Below are 24,453 nucleotides of genomic sequence, written 5' to 3'. Positions count from 1 at the left end.
GCTGGCGTAATAGGTTCAGAGGTTCAGTTCATTATCATCAAGGTGGGATCATGGCAGCATCCAGGCAGACTTGCTGTAGGGGGAGCTAAGAGTCCCACCTCTTGTTCTGAAGGCTGCTAGAAGACTGGCTTCCAGGCATCTAGGACAAGGGTATTAAGGCCAACACCCACAGTGGCACACCCACTACAACAAGGCTACACCTCCTAATAGTGCCACTCCCCGGGCCAAACATATACAAACTATCACAAGTATGTAGGGAGACAGATGGATATATCTAGGCAGGCATGATGCAGGCAGAGGTGAGAGTTCTACATCTTCATCTGAAGGCTGCTAGTGGAAGACTCAATTCCAGGCAAATAGGACTAGTGCTGTAAAGGTCACATCCACAGTGACACACCTATTCCAACAGGGCCACACCTCCTAATAGTGTTACTCCCTGGCCCAAGCATATACAAACCATCACAGGTGCATAGGTGACAAAGAACATACATTTGTTAACTTGATGGTGGAGGTAGTTGCTGAATGGACAGAGGTAGAAGATGAGTGTGGGAAAACAAGAAGGAACAAATGAGGAAAGTACAGAATACTCATTGGATTAGGTTTTCCCTCCCCAGATATCACATCCCTATCCAAAACAAGGTATTTATATATATTACACTGTATTCATTCTATTAGAGAATTAGCTAAATCTCAGATATAAAATATGACAGAATAGTTCAGGTTAGAGTATGCGCAGGATACTAGCCACAGTTTAACTGGTTTATATTTCAGTATGAGGGGAGTAGTTTCCCTTCACATAATGTTGACTGAGGAAGGTTCCTGTCCACAAATAAGACAAGCCCCTCTCTTCACTGCCTTTTCTCTGTTCCTCTATGAGATAGTCCTGGCAAGAGCGGCATGAGGGCAGAAGGGTTTCTCTGCTCATGTCAGTGAACAGTCACAAAGCAGAGATCTTTGTCACACGTGAGGAGCAGGGTTCAACACCTTTTCTACCTCATGTCCTTCCTTATAGAATTTTATGATTTTGTCTGGTTCTGGCCTTCCTCATCTGTGCTTGCTCTGCCTCATTTTCATAGCTATTAGGTATAAAGTAGTATCTCATTGAAGTTTGAAGTTACAGTTGCTTAATGGCATATGACATTGAACATCGATGTGGGTTTTGGTCAAATGTGTACTTCCCATTTAAAGCAAACCAAAACAAAATCTGTTTTCTGGTTATTATCATTACAAAGAAAGTCCAAGGAAATTAACAGAATGTTTATAATTTTCCTAGGAAATTTACATTATTTTTTTTAAAGATTTATTTATTTATTATATGTAAGTACACTGTAGCTGTCTTCAGACACACCAGAAGAGGGAGTCAGATCTCATTACAGATGGTTGTGAGCCACCATGTGGTTGCTGGGATTTGAACTCTGGACCTTTGGAAGAGCAGTCGGGTGCTCTTACCCACTGAGCCATCTCACCAGCCCGGAAATTTACATTATTTATGTCATAAAAGCACTTAGAAGTTGAGATGTTATATGGTGTTCTTATTTATCTAAGATTATGTTAGTCTTATTTTTATTATTTTACTATTAAGATTATTTGGTAGTTGTTTTGATACTGTTTTAAAGTGTTTTTGATGTTTTTAATTGATATAGAACCGTGTTACTTCCTTTCCTCCAGCCCTCCCCAGCGACCCTCCTACAAACCCCCTCCCAAGTCCCATACTCTCAAGCTGAGAGCCACTTTTGCTTAGATTATATTTTTACATGCATATTTCTGTGTATGCGCAAATAAATATAAGTACCGCTTGCTCATTATTTGTGTGAATATTGTCTTAAGGCTGAGCACGACCAATGGGGGCTCATTACTGGAGAGGTTAGTTTTCTTTCTCCCAGCAGTCACCAGTTCTTTGTCCAGGAGGGGACTCCAAGAAATGGTTCCCTTCAACAGTAACATGGCCACTGAGACCATTGTTGTAGTCTTGTTTTTACAGCCATTTCTAAGAGGTTGGCCCACAGTCGACTGCCTTGAATTCTGGCTCTTAGGATTCTTTCCACTTCTTCTTCTTCTCTGACATTCCCTGAGCCACAAGTGCAGATTTTAAAAATTCATCTTTATATGTTTATATACATATAAGAAGATATATGTTATACACATATATGTGATCTTATTTTTGGTTTTAGAGCTACAGAGACTTCTGAAGTAGAAAGTTTGCGGCCGCCCAGATTCTTTAATGAAGATGGGGTCATCAGACCTTACAGGCTGCGCGATGGTTCAGGAAATCAAATGCTACAGGTAAGTGAAGAAATGTCTTACAGACTCAAATCACAGTTCATAACTTAGGGTGCTTTAAAATAGTTTCACAATACCTTAAAATAGAGTAGGCTTTTATTTGGCTTATTTAACCTTTTTATACTTTTATTTACTTAGTGCATTTATTTACTATGAGATTTTTTTTTCTTTTTTACAGGCATCAAAAAGTTTGATATGAAAACTGTTAATGCATGACTTTGCAAGTGAAAGCCAACAGTAGATTTTAGTGTTAAACTTTTACAAACTCTGTGCAGCTGTTTCAGTATTTTGAATATAAAGAAAAGATTTTGTGTTATGAACATCAGTCAGTCTAATCTTTCCATAGACTATTCCTGGTTCTGGGTGTTCTAGATCTGGCCAAAGCCAGGGTGCCTTATAAGCCCTTTAAACTTGGTAGCATATACTTATCTTACCTTCTTAGGTTGTTTGAGGTTCTTCTTCCACCTTTCATACCACTACCAGTTTTTAATATTAAATATAATCTTCATTTCTAACTTATTCATGAAGGAATGGAAAATAAAACTCAAGAACACTGCCACTATTGGTCCTCTGTGGTTCTTCAGCATCCTTTGAGGATGCTTAGGTTAGTGTGTGTAGAGCCTTGTGGGATTTGATGCAGTATCTTCTCGTAAGGAAATACGATTTGGAGGACAATAGATAGCCTGAGGCTAGAATGCTTTGTCAGTTCAGACAGCTTTGTTGCTTGATACCTCAAGTTTTAAAACTTAGATTATGGTGGAAACAATACCTCATATCCCAGATTATCCCATTGTAAGGTGGTTTCTGTGGGTTTGGTGTGGAATATTAAATTAAGCCATATATTTGAAAATAAGGAGTCAGTATTTTTAAAGGTTTGAAAAATATTCATGATAATAATAAACTATTGAAACATGAAGTTTCTCAAGTTTAAAATAAGCAGGATAAACTAAACTTCTACTTAGCTACTGCATGTAGAGTATGCATTAATTCATTGAGTGTGCTGTATATCTTCTCTTGATCTTCTGTTCAATATATTAAAATGTACCTATAGCACAGAAGTGCAGTATTTAGTAAAGTAACTTTTACCTCAATTTTTACATCTTATTACCAAAATACTTGCAAATTGAGATAGAATTGGTAGTGTCTTGGGAGGTTGTGCCTAAAGGACATGTTCTGAAATCTCACCTCTGAGAGTTTATTCTTCTTCTTCAAAGACAGGGAAGTTGTAGTTGTCATATCTGCCTAGTCCAGTTGAAGCATTTCTACCCAGGTCTGCCTGCGCTTTTTAGAGAAGAATTAACAAGTAACTTTTTACTACATGGAAAGTTGAATAGTTTTCATAACATAATTAAAAAATAAGAATATTTCTCAAGAACTGTTTTAATATATTTGCTACAAAATAGGAATTCATAGTGAGGAGAATTTAGAAATATACTGTCCTCATTATCCAGGAACAGATTATATTCGAAGTTTCTCATTATTGATAATAGGATTTCAGTGGCAAGAAAGTTTATCCCACACCTTAATTTATTTCTTGAATTTAAAACCATGAATTTTTATTTGTCATATTTAAAGATACACATTATTTTTAGTAGACAAGTCTCTGCTAAAGATTCTGTTTCAGTACATAAAATCTCCTGATCTTTGTCAGCTTTGTATATTTTTCAGCAAGAGTGTTAAACATGCTATAACTTGAATACTTACAGGAATTTATAAGATGTTTACTGTTAGCATTATTTGTTTATAGATGTTAAAAAGTTAGTTGCTGTTCTAATAGTAGTAGTGCTTTTCTAAAATAAAACTGCTAGTTTTAGCACAGTTCTTAAAATAGAATGGAATAAAATACAAACTAAAAGGGATAGAGTTCTTCTATAGTAAGCAAGAACTCTTAGTATAGTAAGCAAGAAGTCTTCTCTTGAGCACTACATAAACCAGGCGTGGTGGTACCTGCCTGTAATCCAGCAGGTGGGAGGCGGAGGCAGCATGATCAGAATTCCAAAGTCATCTTAAACCACATAGCAAGTTTGAAGTCAGCCTGCAGTAATGAGACCCTGTCTCAAAAACTAGCAATGTAATCTGCCTGGGTTTCACCTAAATGAGTCAGTGACAGTGCTTTAGAAAGTATTTGTTTTACTCTACCTTCTGATGTTTCTCTCTCTCTTTTTTTTTTCCTGTTTTTCTACAAAATGGTTCTGTCTCGACTAAATTACATATGCTTATACATTATAGTTAAATATAAAATATATTCATTTTATCTATCTAAAAGGCAGGATATTATTTCAGTGCTTCCTAGTAGCCAGTTAGGTGACTTATAAAGAAATAAAATAATCAGTATATTCTTAGAACACCTCAGTGATACACAGAGCCATTTCTGACATGAGTTTGTATGTGGAAGTTGTTTTAGGCCTGTTAAATTAAAAGTATTATATTCACAGTTACAACATGAGTCACAGATGAAAACTCTGCTTTCAAATTAACGCCTTAACATTTCATAACTTTAACATCTTTTCCTGCTACTTAACTAACCTTTATGCTTCTTTTTCCTTTACCATGCTTACAGAACATTCAGGCCTACAGGGGATGGATTCTGACTCACAGTAGCAGTAGTGAGGAGGAGGAAGAGACTTAGTCAGAGCTTAATTGAGAAAGTGTGTATGGTCCTTTGCATTTCCCTGGATTGTTTGTGTATCTGCTGTCAGTCCATCCATGTGTCCATTGTTAGGGACAAAAGTTAGCACTGTTTCCTTTGAAAATGTTTTTCTGACCATCATGATAAAGCAAAGTAATTTCTTTATTTACATACAGGAAAATGTATTTATCAGTCAGAGTGTAGAGTATATCATAATTATAAATTTGCTTTTATATATCCTAGCTTTGTATCCCACAGTTTGTCATTAAGATCGGAAGTGAGATTTAAATGTAGTTTTAATGTTCATGAGCTCTACTCCAAATCATCTGCATATTTGTTAGCAAAACATCTTTTTAAAAATAAAAATATTCTGTGAAATTTTGAGCTGTAATGTAATATCATTGTTTAAAGAAAAGAGTGGGCGGGAGAAAGCCTAGGAATACCATTGAATGTTTTATATGTATTTAGCACTTAAAGGCATTTTGTCAAATTTCTTTTCATAATAAACTTGCATAACTTGATGTTGTGTGGATTTTTTTTCTATTCCAAAATCATCTCTAAGTTGAACTACTATATAAAAATACATGAGTTGTCGTAGAAGGTTAGTTATACATAGAATCCAAAGTCTTTGCTAGTCATTCTGTTATTACTTGTTTTCTCATATACTTCTGAGACGACAGTTAACAAGTTGATTGGGCAGTTATATTTATTAGCTAACTAACATATCAATATATTATATCCCTATCAAAATAGTATTAATTAATTCAAGATAATAGAATTTATATAATAAATTGTAAATTTAGATATATTTTTCTAAAAGTTATGAAGAAAAGCTATGATTGTCTCTGAGTTTTACAGGCAAGTTTGTCTTATATTTTGGCACTGAATTTTTTTTAACTTCAGACAGACAATTCTCTCATCCTACTTTGCTACTATATTGGATGTTGTAAAACCAGCAAAACCCAAATGCCTTACAAAGGTGAATTAGTATTTAGTAGTTATGATATATCATCACTTATGACTACTATGTCTTTTGATCAATAAAGGAATAAGGAGTATCTAACTTACACTAAACATTTGGCTTATATTGGAATTAAATTGGGTGTCAGGAGATCATTTACTTACTATTTTAGATGTTTGGGTTTTTTAATTGACGATTTGACTTTTGTATTAACTCCTGCATTTACCAAGTTTTCATTCCATTAATCATCTCTTATGTTAAGTATGGCCACCCTACAACAGCAGAAAGGGACAGCTCTTTGAAAATTTGTCATGATCCAAGACCTATTTAGCTAGACCTAAAAATAAGCAAATGTCGAAGATGTTTTTAATACAATAATCCTCTAGAAAATATGTAAGTCAATATAGTGACTATAGAATAACAGCACACTGAATTTGACACACACCTACTGCTTTCTAACCTGTATCTAGTATCACAAGATACCTCTTCTGTGAGACACTGGAACAACACAGTTGTCATACCTTGTTGGCATAAAGGAGGAAAAGTGGAAAACTGGTTTTCTGCGCTTGGAGATTTACAGCATAAGGCACTTTTCAAAGACCAAGCCCCAAACTCTTGGTTTGCAAGACATCAGTTGCGTTTTCCTGTGATCAGACCATGACGCTTACTTCTGTCTTCCCAGTTTCACGGAGATGCCCTTAACCTATTAAGAATTTAGCTTGAAAATGTTCTGATTATGTTGGCAGTGGCTTGCCATTTTAGTTAAAAAGAAATTTAGAGTAAAATCACATTTCCTTAAAATCTCTTCAACAGTAAGATTAAAAACATCGCAGTCGTCTGTAAGCTTTAGTGTATTCTTCAGGCTCCTCTACTTAGCTTAGTCCCTAGGAGTGTGGTATATCCTTAGCCGTATAATCGCCCCTTTCTGTTTCTCTGCCACAGTGAAAGCTTTTCAAGTGCTAATTGGTTTTCCAGTTTTACTTTTTAAAAAGCATTGCTTTTATCAGAGAAAAGTTTAACGATGAGAAGCATCGCTCTGTTGCTTTGTACTACTGTCATCTTGGTTGGAGGTGTAGAGCTGGAGAGACAAGTGCTTAACTGTTCCGCACCTACCTAAAGGATAGCGAGAGTCACATTTGAGGGTCTTATGAGGTAAATCGTTCCTTCCTTCCTTTCTTTATGACAGTATAATGAGCAAGGCTTTCTTTTTTAATTGTTAAAAAAATGTTTAATGTTGTTTCTCATTAGGGAAATGAAGTTCAAAGGTATAATAAGCATGATTGTGGCCAGCTAGTGCCACTAATACAATCAATACAGTATGATACAATACAATACAATGTAACACAGTACAATATAACCCTAAATGAAGGACATTTCTCATAAGTTGGTGACATTGTAGTGTAATTGGAAAGTTTTATGCTGCCCATGAGAATGTAAAAGTGTACATATACTTTGGAAAATAGATTTGTATTTTATATAATAATTAAACACAGTAAACATATGATTTAGTTATTTTTATCTTGAGAAATAACGCATTTCCGCACAGGTTTTTCTATTAGTGCTTATAGAAGCACTGTTTAAATATGAAAAAGTGAATATAATTTCCATAACCTCTAAAAAGAAAAAAAAATGTTCTTCCAATTAAGTGGGAAATTATTGAACCAAAAGAAAAAATACTGATACATATTTTCCTGTGTACATTGAAAAGCAAAATTAAAGGGAAATGAAATAGCGGGTCACAAACACTTGAGTTTTGTAGTTTAATTTCCATTCAGCGTCAACATTTTATCTAAGGAGACAAGTATTTCTCTGGTTGCCCAGAGCCACTTGAGGGTAGCATTTCAGAGACTTGTACCTGTTATGCAGGTGTTCTGCCTATAAGCTATACTCCAGCTCACCAAGGCATCCTGGTAACTGATGTGATTTATAGATATCATGCCTGGTTATGACTGTATATGGCTTCCCTCCTTTGGAAGAAAGAAGGCAGACTAGTAGAGCAAGCTGGCCAGTCCTGGTATAGAAGCACAGGTGGGCGATGGTGTGCGTCCAGCCAGAAAGTCTACAAAAGAAGCAATATTTGAAATTTCATTTCGTAATACTGTACCTTTTTATATAGCTTAACTTTATATTCTAAATTTCTCCATGTTCTTTGCTTCTGTAAATAAAATAGGGATAGTCTTTTTTCCCTGAGTAATTACCATTGGGAATTCTTTATTCTCAGCTGTGTCTCTCTGGCATTTGAATAATGTACTGAAAACCAGCAAGATAAAAATTCTGAAACCATATATATAAATAAATAAGTTTCTAACAGCCTTTAAATCAGTTAGCACTCGCATTATAGATGAATAGAAATCCAGAATAACATTAATTTCAATATTTTTTTTGAACCAAGAAGGCAAAACAAATATCAATTTAATCAGACTCTTACCAATTTTAGCCTTGAGCCTGCCACGATGGCTTAGTGAGTAAAGGCACTTGCTGCCAGGCCTGACGACCTGACTTGGATACCTAGAGCTCACATGGTGTCCTCCACACACATTACCCAGCCTACACAGGACCAGATCATAGGCACACACACAAACAAATAAACTCTAGCTTTTTTTTAAATCATTAAAAATGCTTTTAATTGGTGCAACACTGAGTTCACATTTAAGATCATGATATAAAATTTACAAACTGGAACCTTGTGGATGTCTTTTAACTGTGATATTTCATACTTGATATGAAAAATATTCTATTATATTTATGTCTCAAGGTCATTATACACTGGAGAACATTATTACTCTCATGGCTACTGTTTTGTCTGGCTTAAATCCTATAGGAAAGTTCCACATTCAACTTTACAATGGAAGGATGGTCAGAACAGGCTGCCCTCTTACCTGGTCTCTTTCTGATGCATTTTCAAGCCTCAGTTTTTTGTTACAGATTTCTATACAAATGAATTTATCAGAGTTTCCAAATATTAAAGGTCCAAGAGACTTAAGTAAAATACTATCAAGTACAGACAATAATTTAGATAAATAATGGTGAGCATGTAAAAAGAATGGCTGTTTTATTCATTATCTTCACCTTGCTCCTTTGTAATAAACCACGATGAATTAGAAACTTGCATACTTAATCTAAGTTCAATGAATACATGAATAAAAGACATAGGAAATGTTGAATCAAAGGATAATAAAGTACATGATTCAGTATAGCCCTGAATTAGAGAACAATTTGAAAAATTTAGGATTTTCATAAGTTAATGGTTTTAATATGATAAAGCACTTTTATATTCATAATTACCTCTCAATATGGTTAAGTCAGTGTAGAGAAAGAGGAAAGCAATACTGAAATGTCTTCTGATCTCACCCACACACCATGGCACATGCTCCTCCCCCAGGCATTATGTAACCTGTCTCACACAACTTTTAAAGTAAGAATTGACGGAAAAAGATTGTTCATCTTTTGTTTTCTTACCACTTATGGGTTATTTCCTTTTTAAGTCTTAGAGACACAAATGGGCAGCTGACATAGAAGTTTTCCTTTTTCATTAAGTGTATTTTCACCTTTTGACGTTTCTTGTTCTATAAAAATTCTTACCTTTAAAAATTAAGTCTCTTGGACTATATTCTGAGAGTGCATGGGTATATATGGTCCATACTTCCTTAGCATGTAATTATTGAGAGCTTAGTTGCCCAGGACAGTAGTACACTCTTTACCATTTCAGAGGTTTTAATTTGACCCATATTGTCATTGAATTCTTTACAGAGTTATAATAGTTGTAATTGTGTAAGTTGTAGGAAGGAGTCGTTGTTGTTGTTGTTGTTGCTGTTGTTGTATGTCTTTTCTTTCAGAAATTACAGGTCTTTAATTAGCTTCAAACACTTCCTTAATAGCCATTGGAGGATAACTACCTTCAGCATCGTGGTCTTTCCTTTTACTTCAGGAAGTTAATCTGGAAGAAAGGGCTTAAAACTAGCAGTCAGACCACCAGAATAGTACTGGACACACTCCTGGCTTCATCTAAAGTTTTGAGTAAGTGGACAAGAAGTAGGAGGCATAGTTTATTTAGTCCCACTCTTCGTTTTGTAACTTTCCCTCTCCAGAAAGATATTTCTGAATGGAAGGAGAAAACTGAAGAGAGACACATTTATATATGTGGCATGCATATGTATACATATATATGTATGCCAATTAGAATGTGTAATGTCTCAGCGAAAGCAGAGCTTGGGGGAAGGGCACAGACTACCTTGGGTGCAATTTTGATTGCTACTCTAGCAGAACTTGTCACTCCAGGTGCTGGTGAATGTCCCACTACATTTGTTTGCAGTGGACACTGCTAGAACTGTCTGGTAGTGTGTAAGCAGTACTTTATAAACAAGACTTTGAAGTTTATTATGTCTTCTTTAAAGTGATGGCTCTACTTAGGGGAGTTTCCATTCATTTTAACAGAAATTGTATTAATATAAATTACCTTTATAAATACAGTAAATAGAATAAGATTATTTGACTTCTAAGTCTTTTTTTTTTAATTCGTTATCAGTACAGTTGTTACATGTAAATATAATAAGAACAGGTAAATTACTATAATAGAAGTTTGATACATATTAACACTTTTAAACCCTTGGATGTTAAACTAAGGTAGGTTCCATTTGAACTTTGTCCCCTTTTTTAACCAAGGAGTAGATGGACTTTATTATTTATTTACACACACACACACACACACACACACACACACACACGCATGCTTAAACACTATTGTTAGTGCTAGTTTAGAAAATATGTAGCCCTAATTAAGCTAAATGTGCAAAATTCTGAGTCTAGGCCCATGATGCCTGTTTATTTGCTAGAAGTTTGCTCGTTATTCCTCAGTTTCTGGGAACAGACAGGTTCTTGCATGGGGGAAGCTCACTGAGGTCAGAGATCTACCACGCTGGTTGTCAGCACCAACTAGTATTATGAAAGGTATTTTTGGTTTGTTACATGAAATAATTTTCATACAAAATTGACTATGAGCCTGCTTTATCCATCTGTCCTATGTGTAGAGAAATGCCATTTGTTTCTCAGCTGTGTCTGTAAAATTCAAATGATATTGGTATCTTAGTCACTTATGATAATTCTGATGGATTATATAACAGTCTTCCATCATACAGGACCCTTTGGGATGTACTGTAGAGAAACATACCCTGAGATATGTTTGTGGCACCTCAGTTCTGAGGAAGTCTCTAGGGTAGTTGCAGTGTTGGAATGCAATGGTGAGAGGCTGGATATGTCTTGTGAAATTAACTTGTGAGTAAGTTGCCAGGCTACTCTGAAGTTTAAAATTGCCTGAACAAAAGAGATGTTACATATACATAATTGATTTTTCTGGACCTGACTTGGAGTTATGGTTTATGTGAAACTATAAAGCAGTATACAGTTTTAATACTATTTATTCAATTCTCTATTGAATTCCTAATATTTGTATCTTATGGGATTTTGTTGTTTTTGGTTTTTGGATTTGGTTTTGTTTTGGGTTTTGCGGGGGAGTTGGAAGAATTTCAGGTCATAGTGCTTAACACAGTAATCAAAGTTTTGGTTCCCTCATAGCCTTGATTATTCAAGTGATAGGGAATAAGCATATGCAATGATAGAGGCTGTGTCTGTAACATATAACAGTTCTTACAGTCTCATCCCGTTCACTAAAATGCCAAGCTCTACAGAATATAGGAATTAAGACACGAAATACCCATCCAAAGAGAGAATGATCTCAGGGGATGACTTCATGAACGTTGAAGCTCTTTAAAAAGAGACCTCTGTGGGAACTAATGGGGGCAGGGGAAGGAGGGGGAAGGGAGGATAGCCCATGTCTGGCCAGAGGTCCTTCTGTGCTCTGGGCAGGCAGACACCGGAGGGCATCTAAGCCACTGACCCCACTCGACCTGGGGGGGGGGTGTGGAAAGGGGCAGCCCCCGACCAGGGGCCCCTGGGGGTGACACCCTGTAGTCCCAGGGTTATGGGAGAGAGGGCTGGGTGAGAAAGGGTCCCATGCGGGCGAGAGTCTGCACACTGGGCCTTGATGAACAGAGACAGTCTGTGGTTTTAGAGCTTTATTGTAAAAGGCAGGGAGAAAGAGAAAAGGTGGAAAGAGAGAGACCAGCCATGGCCAAGAGGAGAGAAGGGGGAAAGGAGAGAGAAGAAAGGCTAGAGAGTGAGAGGAGAGCAGAGGAGAGGAGAGCAGAGGAGAGGAGAGGAGAGGAGAGGAGAGGAGAGNAGGAGAGGAGAGGAGAGGAGAGGAGAGGAGAGGAGAGGAGAGGAGAGGAGATAGGAGAATAAGGGGAATAAGAGAGCGAGGTGGGGCCAAGCAGCCCTCTTACAGTATGCTGTTATCTTTACTGTTGCTAGGTAACTGGGGAGGAGTCTAGCCTGAAGGTTAGAAGCGTGGGCATTGCTTAAGTGACTAAAAGCCATGCTTCTCCTGTGGGGGCTGTGGGGGCTGTGGAGGTGGTAACTTTGACAGGAGCCAGGGTCCAGGAGACATGAGAGAACTCCTTCCATCCCATGTAGGTGAATTATCACCACCAGGTCCCGGGGTTCAACATCTCAGCTCAACTGGAGACCAGACTGTCTGTGTATAGCCCAATGCCCAACAGACCTCTTAGAATTTATAGGTTATTTAAATCTATATCTCAGCAAATTACCAAAATGAGATTCCACAGCATTTGCTGTAATATTCTATAAAATACATATAGTCATCTATCAATGGAAAAGAGAATTGGTTCCAGGACCCTCCGAGATACCTAAATCTCTGGATGAATGTGCAGTGGCATAGTACTTACAGAGAGCATAAGTATATTCTCATATATCTTAAATCATCTGCAGATGACTTATAATTTCAAATTCTATGTAAGTGCAATGTAAATAGTTATCATATTCCTCAGGAACATTAATGAAGACCATTCATTTACAGTTACAATTTTTAAAAAATACTTAGGATTCCAAAGATGATTGGGTGCCAAAACCACAAATACAGAAGTCAGCTATAATGCTGTGCTAACTCATTTTGATATTTAAAATGATTACTTGAGATACAGTAAGCCCTTCTGAGTCAGAACTTGGCTTCTTGAGCCAAATAAACCTTAATTTATGTTTAACCTTTCAGTTTATTAACTTCTTAATATCTTGTTATGGCTGCCTGACCTCTGCTCCACACTGCAAAATGGATAATTGTAGTTGTCTTTGATATTGTTGCTAGGATTAAAACAAGTAAGGTAGTGGATGTGTTTATTAGTGTGCCTAATAAGAACTCTATTGTATGTTTATTATTCCAGATGAATACCAATTTTTGCTAGCTCTTGGCCACCATTAATAAATTATAAATTCCTCACTTGTCTCCTCTTTGCCAAGATAAAAGCATCATTAAATCTCATCTTTTTTCTTTCCTTTCAAGGTTAGTAGAATAGTTAAAATACCATAATTTCATCATACTAATTGTTTAAAATAGCAATAACCTCATATGGACTGTTTCTAATTATACAGTATTGTAAAGAAATGTGTTATCTCAAGTCTGTATAGGAAGGATAGATAAATACTAATGAGTAGCTGTTGAGCTTGAAGTGCTTGGATGAAATTCTTGGAACTCTGCACTTCATGATTTTTCACGCACAGGCTGTACTTGTAGAATGTATTAGGTGAGCTAAGAGTCGGCCAGAGCAGTGCGTTTAGCTACCTCATTAGCATAATTCTTTGCTTTCTCCGGGCTGTCTTTTAGCTGTATAGATGGTAACAGTTCACATCTCTTGAGATTTCACTTTTTTTGCTTGATTGTATATAAAAGAGTTATACTCAGCTTTCGTTACCTAAGCTATCACCATAGCCTGTGCTTCAGCTCACAGTCAGGATAACTGGTGAAAATGCATTAAAATTTAAATTTTTTAACTGACTTGCCTTTCTGTTCATTGTGTAAGAAAGTACTGAGCTTTGAAATCCTTGTTTCTACCCTGGCTCATTATGAAACTTGGTTGAAAACGTTCCTCTTTTATCATGGATTTAAGTTTCTAATTAAGGTGACTTAGTAAAACTTTTATCTACTCCTCAAATTTTCTTAAAAGATAAGATTCTTCTGAGCACAACATTCAGTTGCCTGCCTTTCTCCCTGTTCCTTCCTCTCCCTCACTCTCCCTATCTTTCCTGGGACAGTCTTGTAGTAGTATGTAGTACTATGTAGTAGAGGCTGACCTGGAACTTGTGAGGAAATGCAAGCTGGCCTGTGTCATCCTGTTTAGTCCTGGATTACAGATGGGCACCACGTGGGTCACTTTAATTTTAATTCCACATGTTGCTATCTTATTTATTTATTTATTTATTTATGTTTTTGAGATGGGGTCTCTGTGTAACTCGCTTTTCTGGAACTCACTACTGTGTAGATCAGGCTGGCCTCAAACAGAGATATGCTTGCCTCTGTTTCCCATGTTCCCAAGTATTGGGATTAAAGACATGTGCCACCATTCCTGGTGTGGCTATATTTAAAAAACAAAGCACACACCCACACCATTATAAAACACTGTTCTATGAGAGTAATGTATTTTGATCATATTTTAATTGGATTTATATTTAATAAAGTACCATAGAAACTTGTCTTTTCCAAATTCAGACAGTAACAAAAACCATGTGACTTGTTACCTTACCTTCAAATCCTGGCTTACATAGTGAATACAGTTTTAGTTCTGTTCCTATTTCTTTTAGAAAGTCATAATTAATTGATATATACTATTAATGAATAGGGAAAAATTGTTTTTCATTCATCACTACACTACATATGTCCTAAGGTACCGGTTGTGGTAAAGTCCTTGTACTTCAGCCAAACCCTTTATCTAAATCTTGGACCTATCGAGGCCCAACTTCTGTTGCACTTGGTCTTTTATCTTCTACATGCTACCTGAAATTGTTGTGATGGACATTTTCAGAACTAGTATGTTTGGAATAAATGGGTGTAGGATTTTGACCTTTGATCAAAAACATTCACCTAACTTTAGTTGCTTCAGACTGCCTCCATAACTGGCATCCACCAGGATTATCAAAGACATTTTTAAGGTAGCATATGGAGAGTGTCGCTGAGACTGTGAGGGGTACCATGACATAGTGGAAACTGGGCACTGAAAGTCAGAGAGCCGGTGTTCTGAGCCGTGTTTGCAACGAATCCCACTCAGCCATCTAACTGTTAGCTTACTCCGCAATTGTGGAGCACGAAGCCCCTAGACCTCAGTCTCTTCGTGTAGAAAGGAAGGACTGCGGTGGGTGAATCGTAACATTGACGTCCAAGTCTGTGGGGTGTTTGCTGGTATTTAGGAAAGCATGAATCTTCATATAAAATATATTTCCAAAGCCAAATAATGAGCTATGAAATTGTGAGCCAAAGTCCATTTCTAGACTGTGATGTGGCTGGTCACCTGTCACATCCTCTCCTTGGCTTCTGCCACCTTAGTTTCAAAGTTTTAGACTCTGCCTGTGCTGTTCTTTCTCAGTTTACATGTTGATGATGGAGACACCTGCAAAGCTATGCTGCGCAGTGACTGTCTTTGTTTATTAAAGCATATCTACTGTAATAACAGGGACACAGTTTATTGCGTTCCATAGTGTGCTCTGACCAGAATGTCCACTTGATTTTACAGTGTTGTGTACAAAATTGAGGGTGAATTACAGAGAATATTGCACCAATTATGCGTTGTGACTATTGAAATTGGTTTAAATTAACCAAGCACATCTTAGAATTGGCCTTAAGTGAAAAGCAATGAAAGATTCAACTATAATATCCTGTCTTGATAGTGACATAGAAGCTATGTACTGGGAGTTGAACATTGGCTCTTATGTGCTTTGAAGGTTATTATTTACTAAAGGGATGTATAGACTTTTGACTTTCATAGTAGTGGTGTAAATTTGTATTCTTGGTTTCAGAATTTGGCCATAAAAGCAAAGAGAAGATGTTTATAAGCTTATTTATTTCAAATGAAAACACATTGACGTGTGCAAAGTTAGAAAGATAACCACTTCTGCTACTGTCAGTTCTCTCCCCAGTCCAGAGAACAAGGGCAGAGGAAGAATGAGGAAAGGAGGGAAAATCCATCAGGGCACGGGGTCCCCAAGATGAGTAACAGTCATCCAAGAAGATCACATGTATTTTCCCTCCCCCCGCCCCCATCAGTAAAAGATGCTCTGCTGCTTGGTGGTGCACATCTGCATCTGCAGCACCAAGCCAGGAGGATTGGGAGTTTGATGTCAGCCTGCAGTACCAAGTCAAACTGGATCTTAGAGCTTTATAGTTTTATCATGAAGGCAGTGCATATTATTTATAAAGCAAGAATAAATTGTCTTTTCCTTACCATTATGAAGGGGGATTTTTTTCCTTCCATTTTGAAATGAGTTACTAGGTTTTTCAGATACACTGCTATCTATAAATAATTTCTAGCCTTCCTTTTTAAAATTTGATGCTGTTTTCTCTTAGCTTAATGCATTTATCTATTCTACCTAAGTTTTTATATTTACTTACATAACTTATAAACTATCTGATAATCCCTAGCAATCTCTCCTCAATCTGTGTCTGTGTCCCCTTTTCATTTGGTGTTTAACTTCCCTACATATTGAAGAAGAGAATGAAGATATTTTCTATAATATTAAAATCTCAGAGTTAAACTCTTGCATGTCAGCTACTTGTAGACCTCACCCAGCTTCCTGGCATTTGGTTTCTTTCCTTTGTCAGTAAAGAGGACACTCTTCTTAGTCTTTGGTACCAAGATGTTTAGGAAGTTACCGATTTTTTCTAAACTAAAGAATGGTTTTTAATTTAATGTAGCTTCATGGGACCCAATCTTTTACACTGTTCTTTTATAACCCCTTGAGATTTCTGCATGGCTCCTCAATTCTTAATATGCATCTTTTTTAGTATTTTTAGCTAAAAATACATTGCTTGCCTTTAAAACATTAGTCTACCCTAATTTATATTTTAAAAAGCCAAGGTACTTGAATTCTAAACAAATGATGTTGAAACAAATAATAGCTATATTGTATATCCTGGAGCAAAGGATTGTTAGCAGGCAATATTATAGTATTTTAACAGTCTTGAACATGAATTGTTGGTAGGGTTTAGGTTTGTCTAGAAACTCTGCTTCATATTTTTTAAACCGGTTCTTAGACTGGTGAAGAAAATCATATGTGGAAAAACAGATGGGCCACCTGTCTTTTTACTAGTAATTTCTACATTTAAATATATGTACTTAAATGTTCCTGTATAAATGTAGTACGAGGTACTGTAATACCTATTGGATTGAGTTTGAACCTGTAAACTAACATCTTCTAAAAGGCTACTACTTAAATATTTCCATTGGGTATTTGTTTAATCTCAAATAAAGGAGTTTGATAAACACCTTTACAAAGGAAAGAAGTAGTAACTTATGCACATTTAATTCAGTTTTTGGTGTATTTACTATATTATGTTAATGATTTGCTTCCTTAATAAGCCTTAAGAATTTTTTTTTGAGAATCATAAAATGGAATATTTTAGTTTTCTTATTTTTTTATAGGTCATGGAAAATGGAAGATTTGCAAAATACAAGTATTTTACCCATGTCATGATCAATAAAACAGATATGTTCATGATAACAAGACGGTAACTTCTTTTCCTTCTCTAATATAATTGATATGAGTGGCAGGTGCTTGTGTTTATCAGTTCCATATAGCCAGATTGCATTCAACTCTGGTCCTATGTTCATGGTCTGCTCTGTGTGTGCTGGCAGATGAATACAGTCATACATAAACAGAATTAGAAGGTAGTTTACACTTACCTCAGCCACTTCACGGGGTACAGAAGTTTTGTATAACTGACCAAACAGGTAGACTTTATCCTCTAGTACTAACTACTGCATTTATTCTAGACGGTACCAGTAGTCTTCATCAGAATGTATACTTTTTTTCTCATTACTGGCTCTACCAATGGGAATAGAATTATGAACAGCTATGACATCTTTCAGAAGGGCTATAGACCAGAGGACCACAGGGTGGTTTCAGCATCTAAGACTGATGTATATAACTGAGATGGAAGAGCCTGACTGGCTTCTTTCTCAGCCATGGTCTGTTTCCTAAGTAAGTCTCTGAAAGTGTATGCTATCAACTTAAAATTGATGTCTCAACTTTAAAGAACAACTGCAGGAGACTGTCCTGTGAGGGAAGTGTTAAGTAGAATCATAGATGAAATGCATGTTTCTAATTTCTCCTCCAAAGTAGAACAAGAAATGATTGAAATGTTAGATATTTTTTTAAAATTCTCTCTGATTTTTGATAGTGATGGGCTTGATTTCCTCTGGAAAACTCCAAGGATTTTCAGTATGTTGACTCTTTAGGCAGGCATTTTACCATTAAGCATAATAAATTAAGCATACACAAGCCATAAATTAAATTAATATTGTTTGTAGAGATGTAGAAATGTCTCAGCAGTTAAAGACAACAGTTGAACCATTGCAGAGGATGCAGGTTTGGTCCTTAGCACCTATATCAGTGCTACACAGTCACCTGTAACTCCAGTTCCAGCATGGTCCAATGGCCTCTTCAGACCTCTGCACACGTATACATACATACACTCAGGCCTACACACATAAAAGTTTTCTGAAAAATAAGCTTTTAGTTTGATTTACAGTTTGTCTAGGTGAATATTCCATGTGTGCTTGCAAAATTATAAAAATAAAAATGAAGCCAGGCGTGGTGGCACACGCCTTTAATCCCAGCACTCGGGAGGCAGAGGCAGGTGGATTTCTGAGTTCGATGCCAGCCTGGTCTACAAAGTGAGCTCCAGGACAGCCGGGGCTATACAGGGGCTATACAGAGAAACCCTGTCTCAAAAAAAACAAAAAACAAAAAAAAAATGAAAATCTTACACATTTTTGACTTAGGTTCATCAATTCTCAAAGTGAATTATCTCTTCCCCTTCCCTTAGTGGCGTGTTGTTCGTAACAAAGGGAACATTTGGACAGCTTACATGTGAGTGGCAATACACTTTTGATGAATTCACCAAAGAGCCATTCATTGTCCATGGGAGAAGACTGCGCATTGAAGCCAAGGTATGTATGTAGAATGGACTTTTTTGTATACTTATGTGTTCTAAAACAGTGCATCGATTTTGTCTCTTTGATCTGTCTTTTTTGAATGCTGCTTTGTGGTGGAATAGCTTTCCTTTACATTGTAAGCATCTGTAAACAAGAAAAGGCATTTCTCCACTGTGTTTCTACAAGGGTTTTCTTTTAAATAAAGTTATGAATTCTGTTCTATGAATTCTGTTTCTAGGAACGGGTGAAGTCTGTATTCCATGCCAAAGAATTTGGAAAAATAATTAACTTTAAGACTCCAGAAGATGCTAGGGTAAATATAATTCATCTTTTATTTAAGCTACATAGAAGCATCTCACTTTGAAGCCATGTAAGTGAATTATTTTTTCACAGCAGGTGAATTTTGTTTAGGGTTTTTGTTTTTAATAGCCTTGGTACATATAACTAAATGGTATCCTTCAAACACTTGCCAGTACATTCAGCACTTCTTAGGCTTTTCAAATCAAATTGCTCCTCTTTAGTTTTTGGGGTTTTGTTTGGGGGTTGTTTGTTTGTTTGTAAGACTGGCCTCGCTGAATAGTCTAGGATATTGTAGATCCCACAGTTCTGCTTTAGCCTCTGAAGAGCTGGAGTCACAGGTTTCAGCAGGTTCTTTTAAATGGTTACTTCAGTTTTTACAAGTCAGCAAACACTAAGAATCATTTTGTTCAAATGTTAATCTGTCCATTCCCCCACATTGTTAATTTCATGACTGCACAGTTACAGTGATGTACAGAAAAAGTAAGAAACCAGTAGTTATCCCAGGCAGTGAGGCCTGGCCTGTAGTCAGAAAAGCTAGATTTCAGGATTTCCTCTCTCGCTTGCTACAACAGCTGAGGGAAGTCGTTAACCTCAGTTCCCTTGAAATGGGAATGGTCTACACTGAAAAGTACTATGATCCTTTGGTGATCCTGACAGTTAGAAGAAAGCCTATGAACTGATGTCACATTAATTGTAATGTAGACACAGCTCGGCACAGGATTGTAATGTGTGAGGGAACTCACTTGAAGGGCACCAGGCCTTCCACCTCATCAGTGTGCCCAGAATCAGAACAAAGACTGACCTCCTGGCTTCTTGCATCTCCATTGAGTATGATTATCTGCCAGTTCACTTGTCACTTCTAGACCCTAATTGTTCTCCTCCTTGTACCCATTAGCACATGCTGTGCAATTTCTATCAAGATGTTGTGATTAAAGGCAATATTGGCATGGTAATCCTAGGAAGTGGGAATGAATTACCAAGAAACAGGAATAAGACACTGAAGCATTAATACACATGTGACCTTGTACAAGAGGACAGAGTATGCTTACTTTATTAATGATTCCATTTCATTCATTTTTATTGAGCTATATTTTATGGATTTGTGTATGTGTATGACTCACTCTTGGTAAGGTACGTACATCTAGGCTTTTTTTCTATCTTCTTGATTACCATTTTTTGGCACACAGCTATTCATAATAACCTCTAATGAACTTTGTTTCTCTGGTATCATTATGTAATGTCATTTCTATTTCTGACTCTTTATTCTAGACAAGACTTTGTTTAATGTGTTTATCTTTTCAAAGAACAAGTACTTCATTGATTTTTTTTTCTCCCTTCATTTATTCTGTTTTGATTCTTTCCCTCAAATCTGGAGTTTGGTTTGTTCTTCTTTGTTAAAATACAGTGCTAAGTGGTTAAATATGTTCTAAGAGATGCAGTCATTTCTTATAAATTACATATTAGAGTTGGGTTTGGGGTTGTATGGGGTCCTAGTCCAGTCAGTCACACTGTTCTTTTAGTTGAAGTTTTTATGTTCTACGTAATTATTCATAGATGTGGTCTTAATGTAGCCCATGTGGGACTTGAGTTTCTGCTGAGTGCTAAGTTTGTCATGGCCATGCCTGTTCTAGCCTTGGTTCTGTTCTCCAGCATGTGGGATCTCGCTTAATGTTCTGCTACTAAGCTAGAGCCGTGGTCATTATCATCAGCCCTACCATAGCTCCACCGTACCATTGGCCAGGAGTTAGCCTTGGCTCTTCACCAGTTTTGCTGTGACATGGCTGGGGTTCACGTGTGAGACCGTGCTTAACCGCCTCTCTTGCCGCCGCTGTGTGAGGACTTCTTTCCATGCTGAGTTGCTTGAAGTTGAGGCACAGGGTACTGTGGGCAACTCTTGTATTTCTTCTCCAGTGTCTTTCTGTTTCCTTACTTAACAAGCAAGGGTCTGGTCTGACCTGATTTCCTTGTCTCTAGTGAGAACAGTTCCATGGACCTTAGAGAAATATTAGAGACTATGAGCTGTGTCCATGCTCTCTTCTACAGTATGTAGATTAACTATTGGTTATCAGTTTATGTCTAAACTTTATGATGGCGTTGAGATTTCTTTATATTTTGTTTCATTGCAAATTCACTGAGAATTAGTAAGTGTTGCTCTACTTCCCCCCAACAGTGGATCCTCACAAAGCTGGAGGAAGCAAGAGAACCGTCCCCGAGACTGTGAAGAGGGCGGGCACGCTGTGCAGAGACATGGAAATCCCTTACTACAAAGTCCTGTGGAGAAGAGGAGTCATTTCAGGGATCCTGTGGGCTTACATGCTTTTTAAAGAGACAGAATCAATCGGAGAAACAGCTCTGTGATTAAAGTGCAGATGGTCCTTTCAGTTTCCTAATCTGAATCATGCATCCGGTTATGATTCTTAATATTTTATCAAAAGAACTGTTTACCCCAGTATCTCCTCAGCAGTGCTAGAGAGGTCGTTCCCAGTCTAATGAAGGGAATGTGCTCTTCCCAGTTAACAGTACAGCCTTCCCTCGTGCGCATGGAGAATGAGCACACTAAGCACTGCCCCAGGAGTGACAAGACTTGGGCAGTTTCTGCAGAATCATGAAGTTCTTTTTACAAATAAATATTTTGGTATTTTCCTTATTTTTTTAAACAAATCATTTGGATTTTATGAACATGCATAGTATAACTGTGAAAAACAATCTTTTTTAAGATTGGACATAATACCCCTTGGGCCATAAACTAAAGAAAGGCTTTACAAACTGAATATCATACCCCTAAAATAAAGACCCTTCCAGATCCTTTTAGCCTTAGAAATGCTTCCTCAGGAGAACTCCATGGATTTACCCAGTTTGGTTTTTTAATAGACAGTTGTTTTCAAAGTAAAAATGTAAGCCTTAATAATGTTTACCTTCTGTTCACTGGTAACAGGAATTTTAAAAATGCAAAAAAGATAAACTCCAACATCTTAGCTATAATGAATTATGCTCTAGAATGAAGAGCCCTTTCTTGAGTTACAGTGCAAATCCTAAAATCTAACCAGTTACCTACCCTGTTGCTTGAGGTTAAGGTTGTTATCCAGGCGAGGAAAAATACTTGTTTAAACAGGCTTGTCACTACAACAATTCTGAGCCCTGCCATAATAGAAAACTAAGGCTGCAGGCTTCTCCCCTTTGGTTTTTGTCCAAGCACTTTGCTCTTTACTGTTGACGGACTGTTTAAAGTTAAACAGGATGTACTGGATGTCCAGTTGTGAACTGTAAACAGAATGTCTTAATCGGTTATTGAATAACACACAGTGTTTAATGTATATTGCATGTGTTACCAACTTGTCATAAACTGGTGTTGAAAGTCTGTTTGGTCAATGGATATTTAATCCGCAGGCTTGCCAAGCCCTTGCTTTGCTGTAAAAGCTGAAGTGAATAGCATTGCCAGACTGTAAGTTGCTGCCCAATCCTGCCTGCTATTGTTTCTATGTCATTGCCAAGAAAATAGTGCTATTGGTAGCATCCCCCAGAATGCTTTCCCTGCTAAACATAAATTGGATCAAAAGATGACAAATCTCTATAGTTGTATATCCCGAAGATGACCTTTCTTCAAGGTAAGGTACACATTTTCTCTATGGCTGAGCCCCTCCACGTTTGCAGATTAAATCTGTGAAGATCGGTATTATCTCCTCACCTGGAATGTTGCTTTCCTTGCATCCCAGTCACTGCCGAGAGCTAAATTCCTTATTGATTACTTCTTTCATGAGCTCAGAAAAAGTAGATCCATAACTCCCCTGGTATGCCATGGTAAAACCCAAAAGTAATAGCACAGCAATTCTGTACCTTCTGCCACAGCAGCACGGGCTTTATTACTCTACACACACATAGCTTATGTGCCTAGCCTCCTCGTTCCTATATCAATGAAACCCAAGACATAGCTCTCATTCTTTATGAATCCTATACCCACCACTCTCTCAGACTATGCAGATTGTTTTAGATCATCTGTCTAAACAGTAAAAACTAGGAACACTAGCCATTCAATGAGGCATTAGCTTAACTAAGTCTTATCATTTACAGTTACATGTTTGATTCAGTAGTCTTTTTCAGAATCCAGCATGTTTTTAAAAAAAATCATCCTGGAATCACAGTGTTCAGGCTTGTTGTGGGGGGTGGGGAGGAGAGAGAGTGTGTGTGTGTGTGTGTGTGTGTATGACATACACACACGTGAGCATTCTCTAGCATCTGATATCTTGGAGTTTTCCATGGTCTCTATCATGATTGTCTCCTTTTCTTCTGATATATGCAGTAGCAGTAGAATCCCAGTGAGTCACTATGCTAGTATCTTATCTCTTAGAAGCATCCCACAAGGTGGTGTCCCATGCCTTCCTGATTTTAAAAATCAAAATACTCAGCACTGAATGTCCTGTAGTTTGTTCTTGCCATGTTGTTTGATTCTTCACCATGTGCCAATTGCTCCCTTGCACAGGCCTCTGCATTAATAACTGAGACAAAAGCACAGAAAGCATAAGCCATATGTGTTTATAGAATAGGGGCCTAGAGTGGTCAGATCTGCCTGTGCTGCAGGCCTTTGCTTTGGGGGCTTTTCTGTGTGTTTGATGTAGTTGAAATCCTCAATGGCAGTGTTTTTCAAGTTATAGATCTTAACCAGTGGGTCATGAAGTCAGTTTAATAGCTAAAGACAACCATATTTCAAAATTGGAATGTAAAGAAGTACATGAACAAGAGAACACATAAGAACAAATACTCTTTGTTTACAATTTAAAGTGGAATATACCACTTTGTACTGTTAGATTTCTTTAAACAACAACAAAAAAAAAAGATTAAAAAGAATAAATAGCCCGAAAGACTAGGGAGGGCATCGTGGGCCATCTGGTAACTGTTGGAGCTGTGCTCTCCATCCTGGGAATAGGATGGCTTGAGTTGGTAAGGAAGAGCAGATTTGGAGCAAGCAGTAATCTTTAGGGTGGAAAGTCAAGAGAACTCTTATTCTAGTATCTGAAGTGTTTTTACCTCCGTTTCCTCATAGATCAGTAGGATCAGATAAGGCATAGAAAATGAATTCTGCAGATGACACCTAAAAAGTCCACAGGCTGTGGTCATCTTACTCCCATTTGCCTTCTGTCTGACTCATCATGCAGGTAGGAAAAAAAAAAAAAATCCTGAAAATGGGTAGCTAGCTATGTAGGAGACATTATTGTAGAACCAGTGCACTCACTTGC

At 37.2% G+C, this 24,453-nt stretch overlaps 1 protein-coding gene across 3 annotated transcripts in view; it reads left to right on the top strand.

The window, feature by feature from the left end:
* Vps13a (vacuolar protein sorting 13 homolog A) overlaps positions 1 to 22,906 on the top strand; it is a 168,703-nt gene extending 145,797 nt beyond the window's left edge. Inside the window, exons 68-72 of one of the 3 annotated variants that reach the window (XM_021151796.1) lie at positions 2,172 to 2,283; positions 17,408 to 17,493; positions 18,814 to 18,937; positions 19,161 to 19,235; positions 21,393 to 22,906. In XM_021151796.1, the coding sequence (XP_021007455.1) occupies positions 2,172 to 2,283; positions 17,408 to 17,493; positions 18,814 to 18,937; positions 19,161 to 19,235; positions 21,393 to 21,443 (448 nt within the window). In that variant the 3' untranslated portion in view covers positions 21,444 to 22,906. Of the gene's footprint in view, positions 1 to 2,171; positions 2,284 to 2,458; positions 2,606 to 4,840; positions 5,622 to 17,407; positions 17,494 to 18,813; positions 18,938 to 19,160; positions 19,236 to 21,392 lie in introns of those variants that run through there. The other 2 variants (XM_021151798.2, XM_021151797.1) reach the window with 2 other exon arrangements.
* The last annotated feature ends 1,547 nt before the right edge of the window (positions 22,907 to 24,453 follow it).

This window comes from Mus caroli, chromosome 19, assembly GCF_900094665.2.
Source record: "Mus caroli chromosome 19, CAROLI_EIJ_v1.1, whole genome shotgun sequence".
Taxonomy (NCBI): Eukaryota; Metazoa; Chordata; class Mammalia; order Rodentia; family Muridae; genus Mus; species Mus caroli.
The sequence above is the reverse complement of the archived record's forward strand: the minus strand, read 5'-3'. Positions and strand labels throughout refer to the sequence as shown.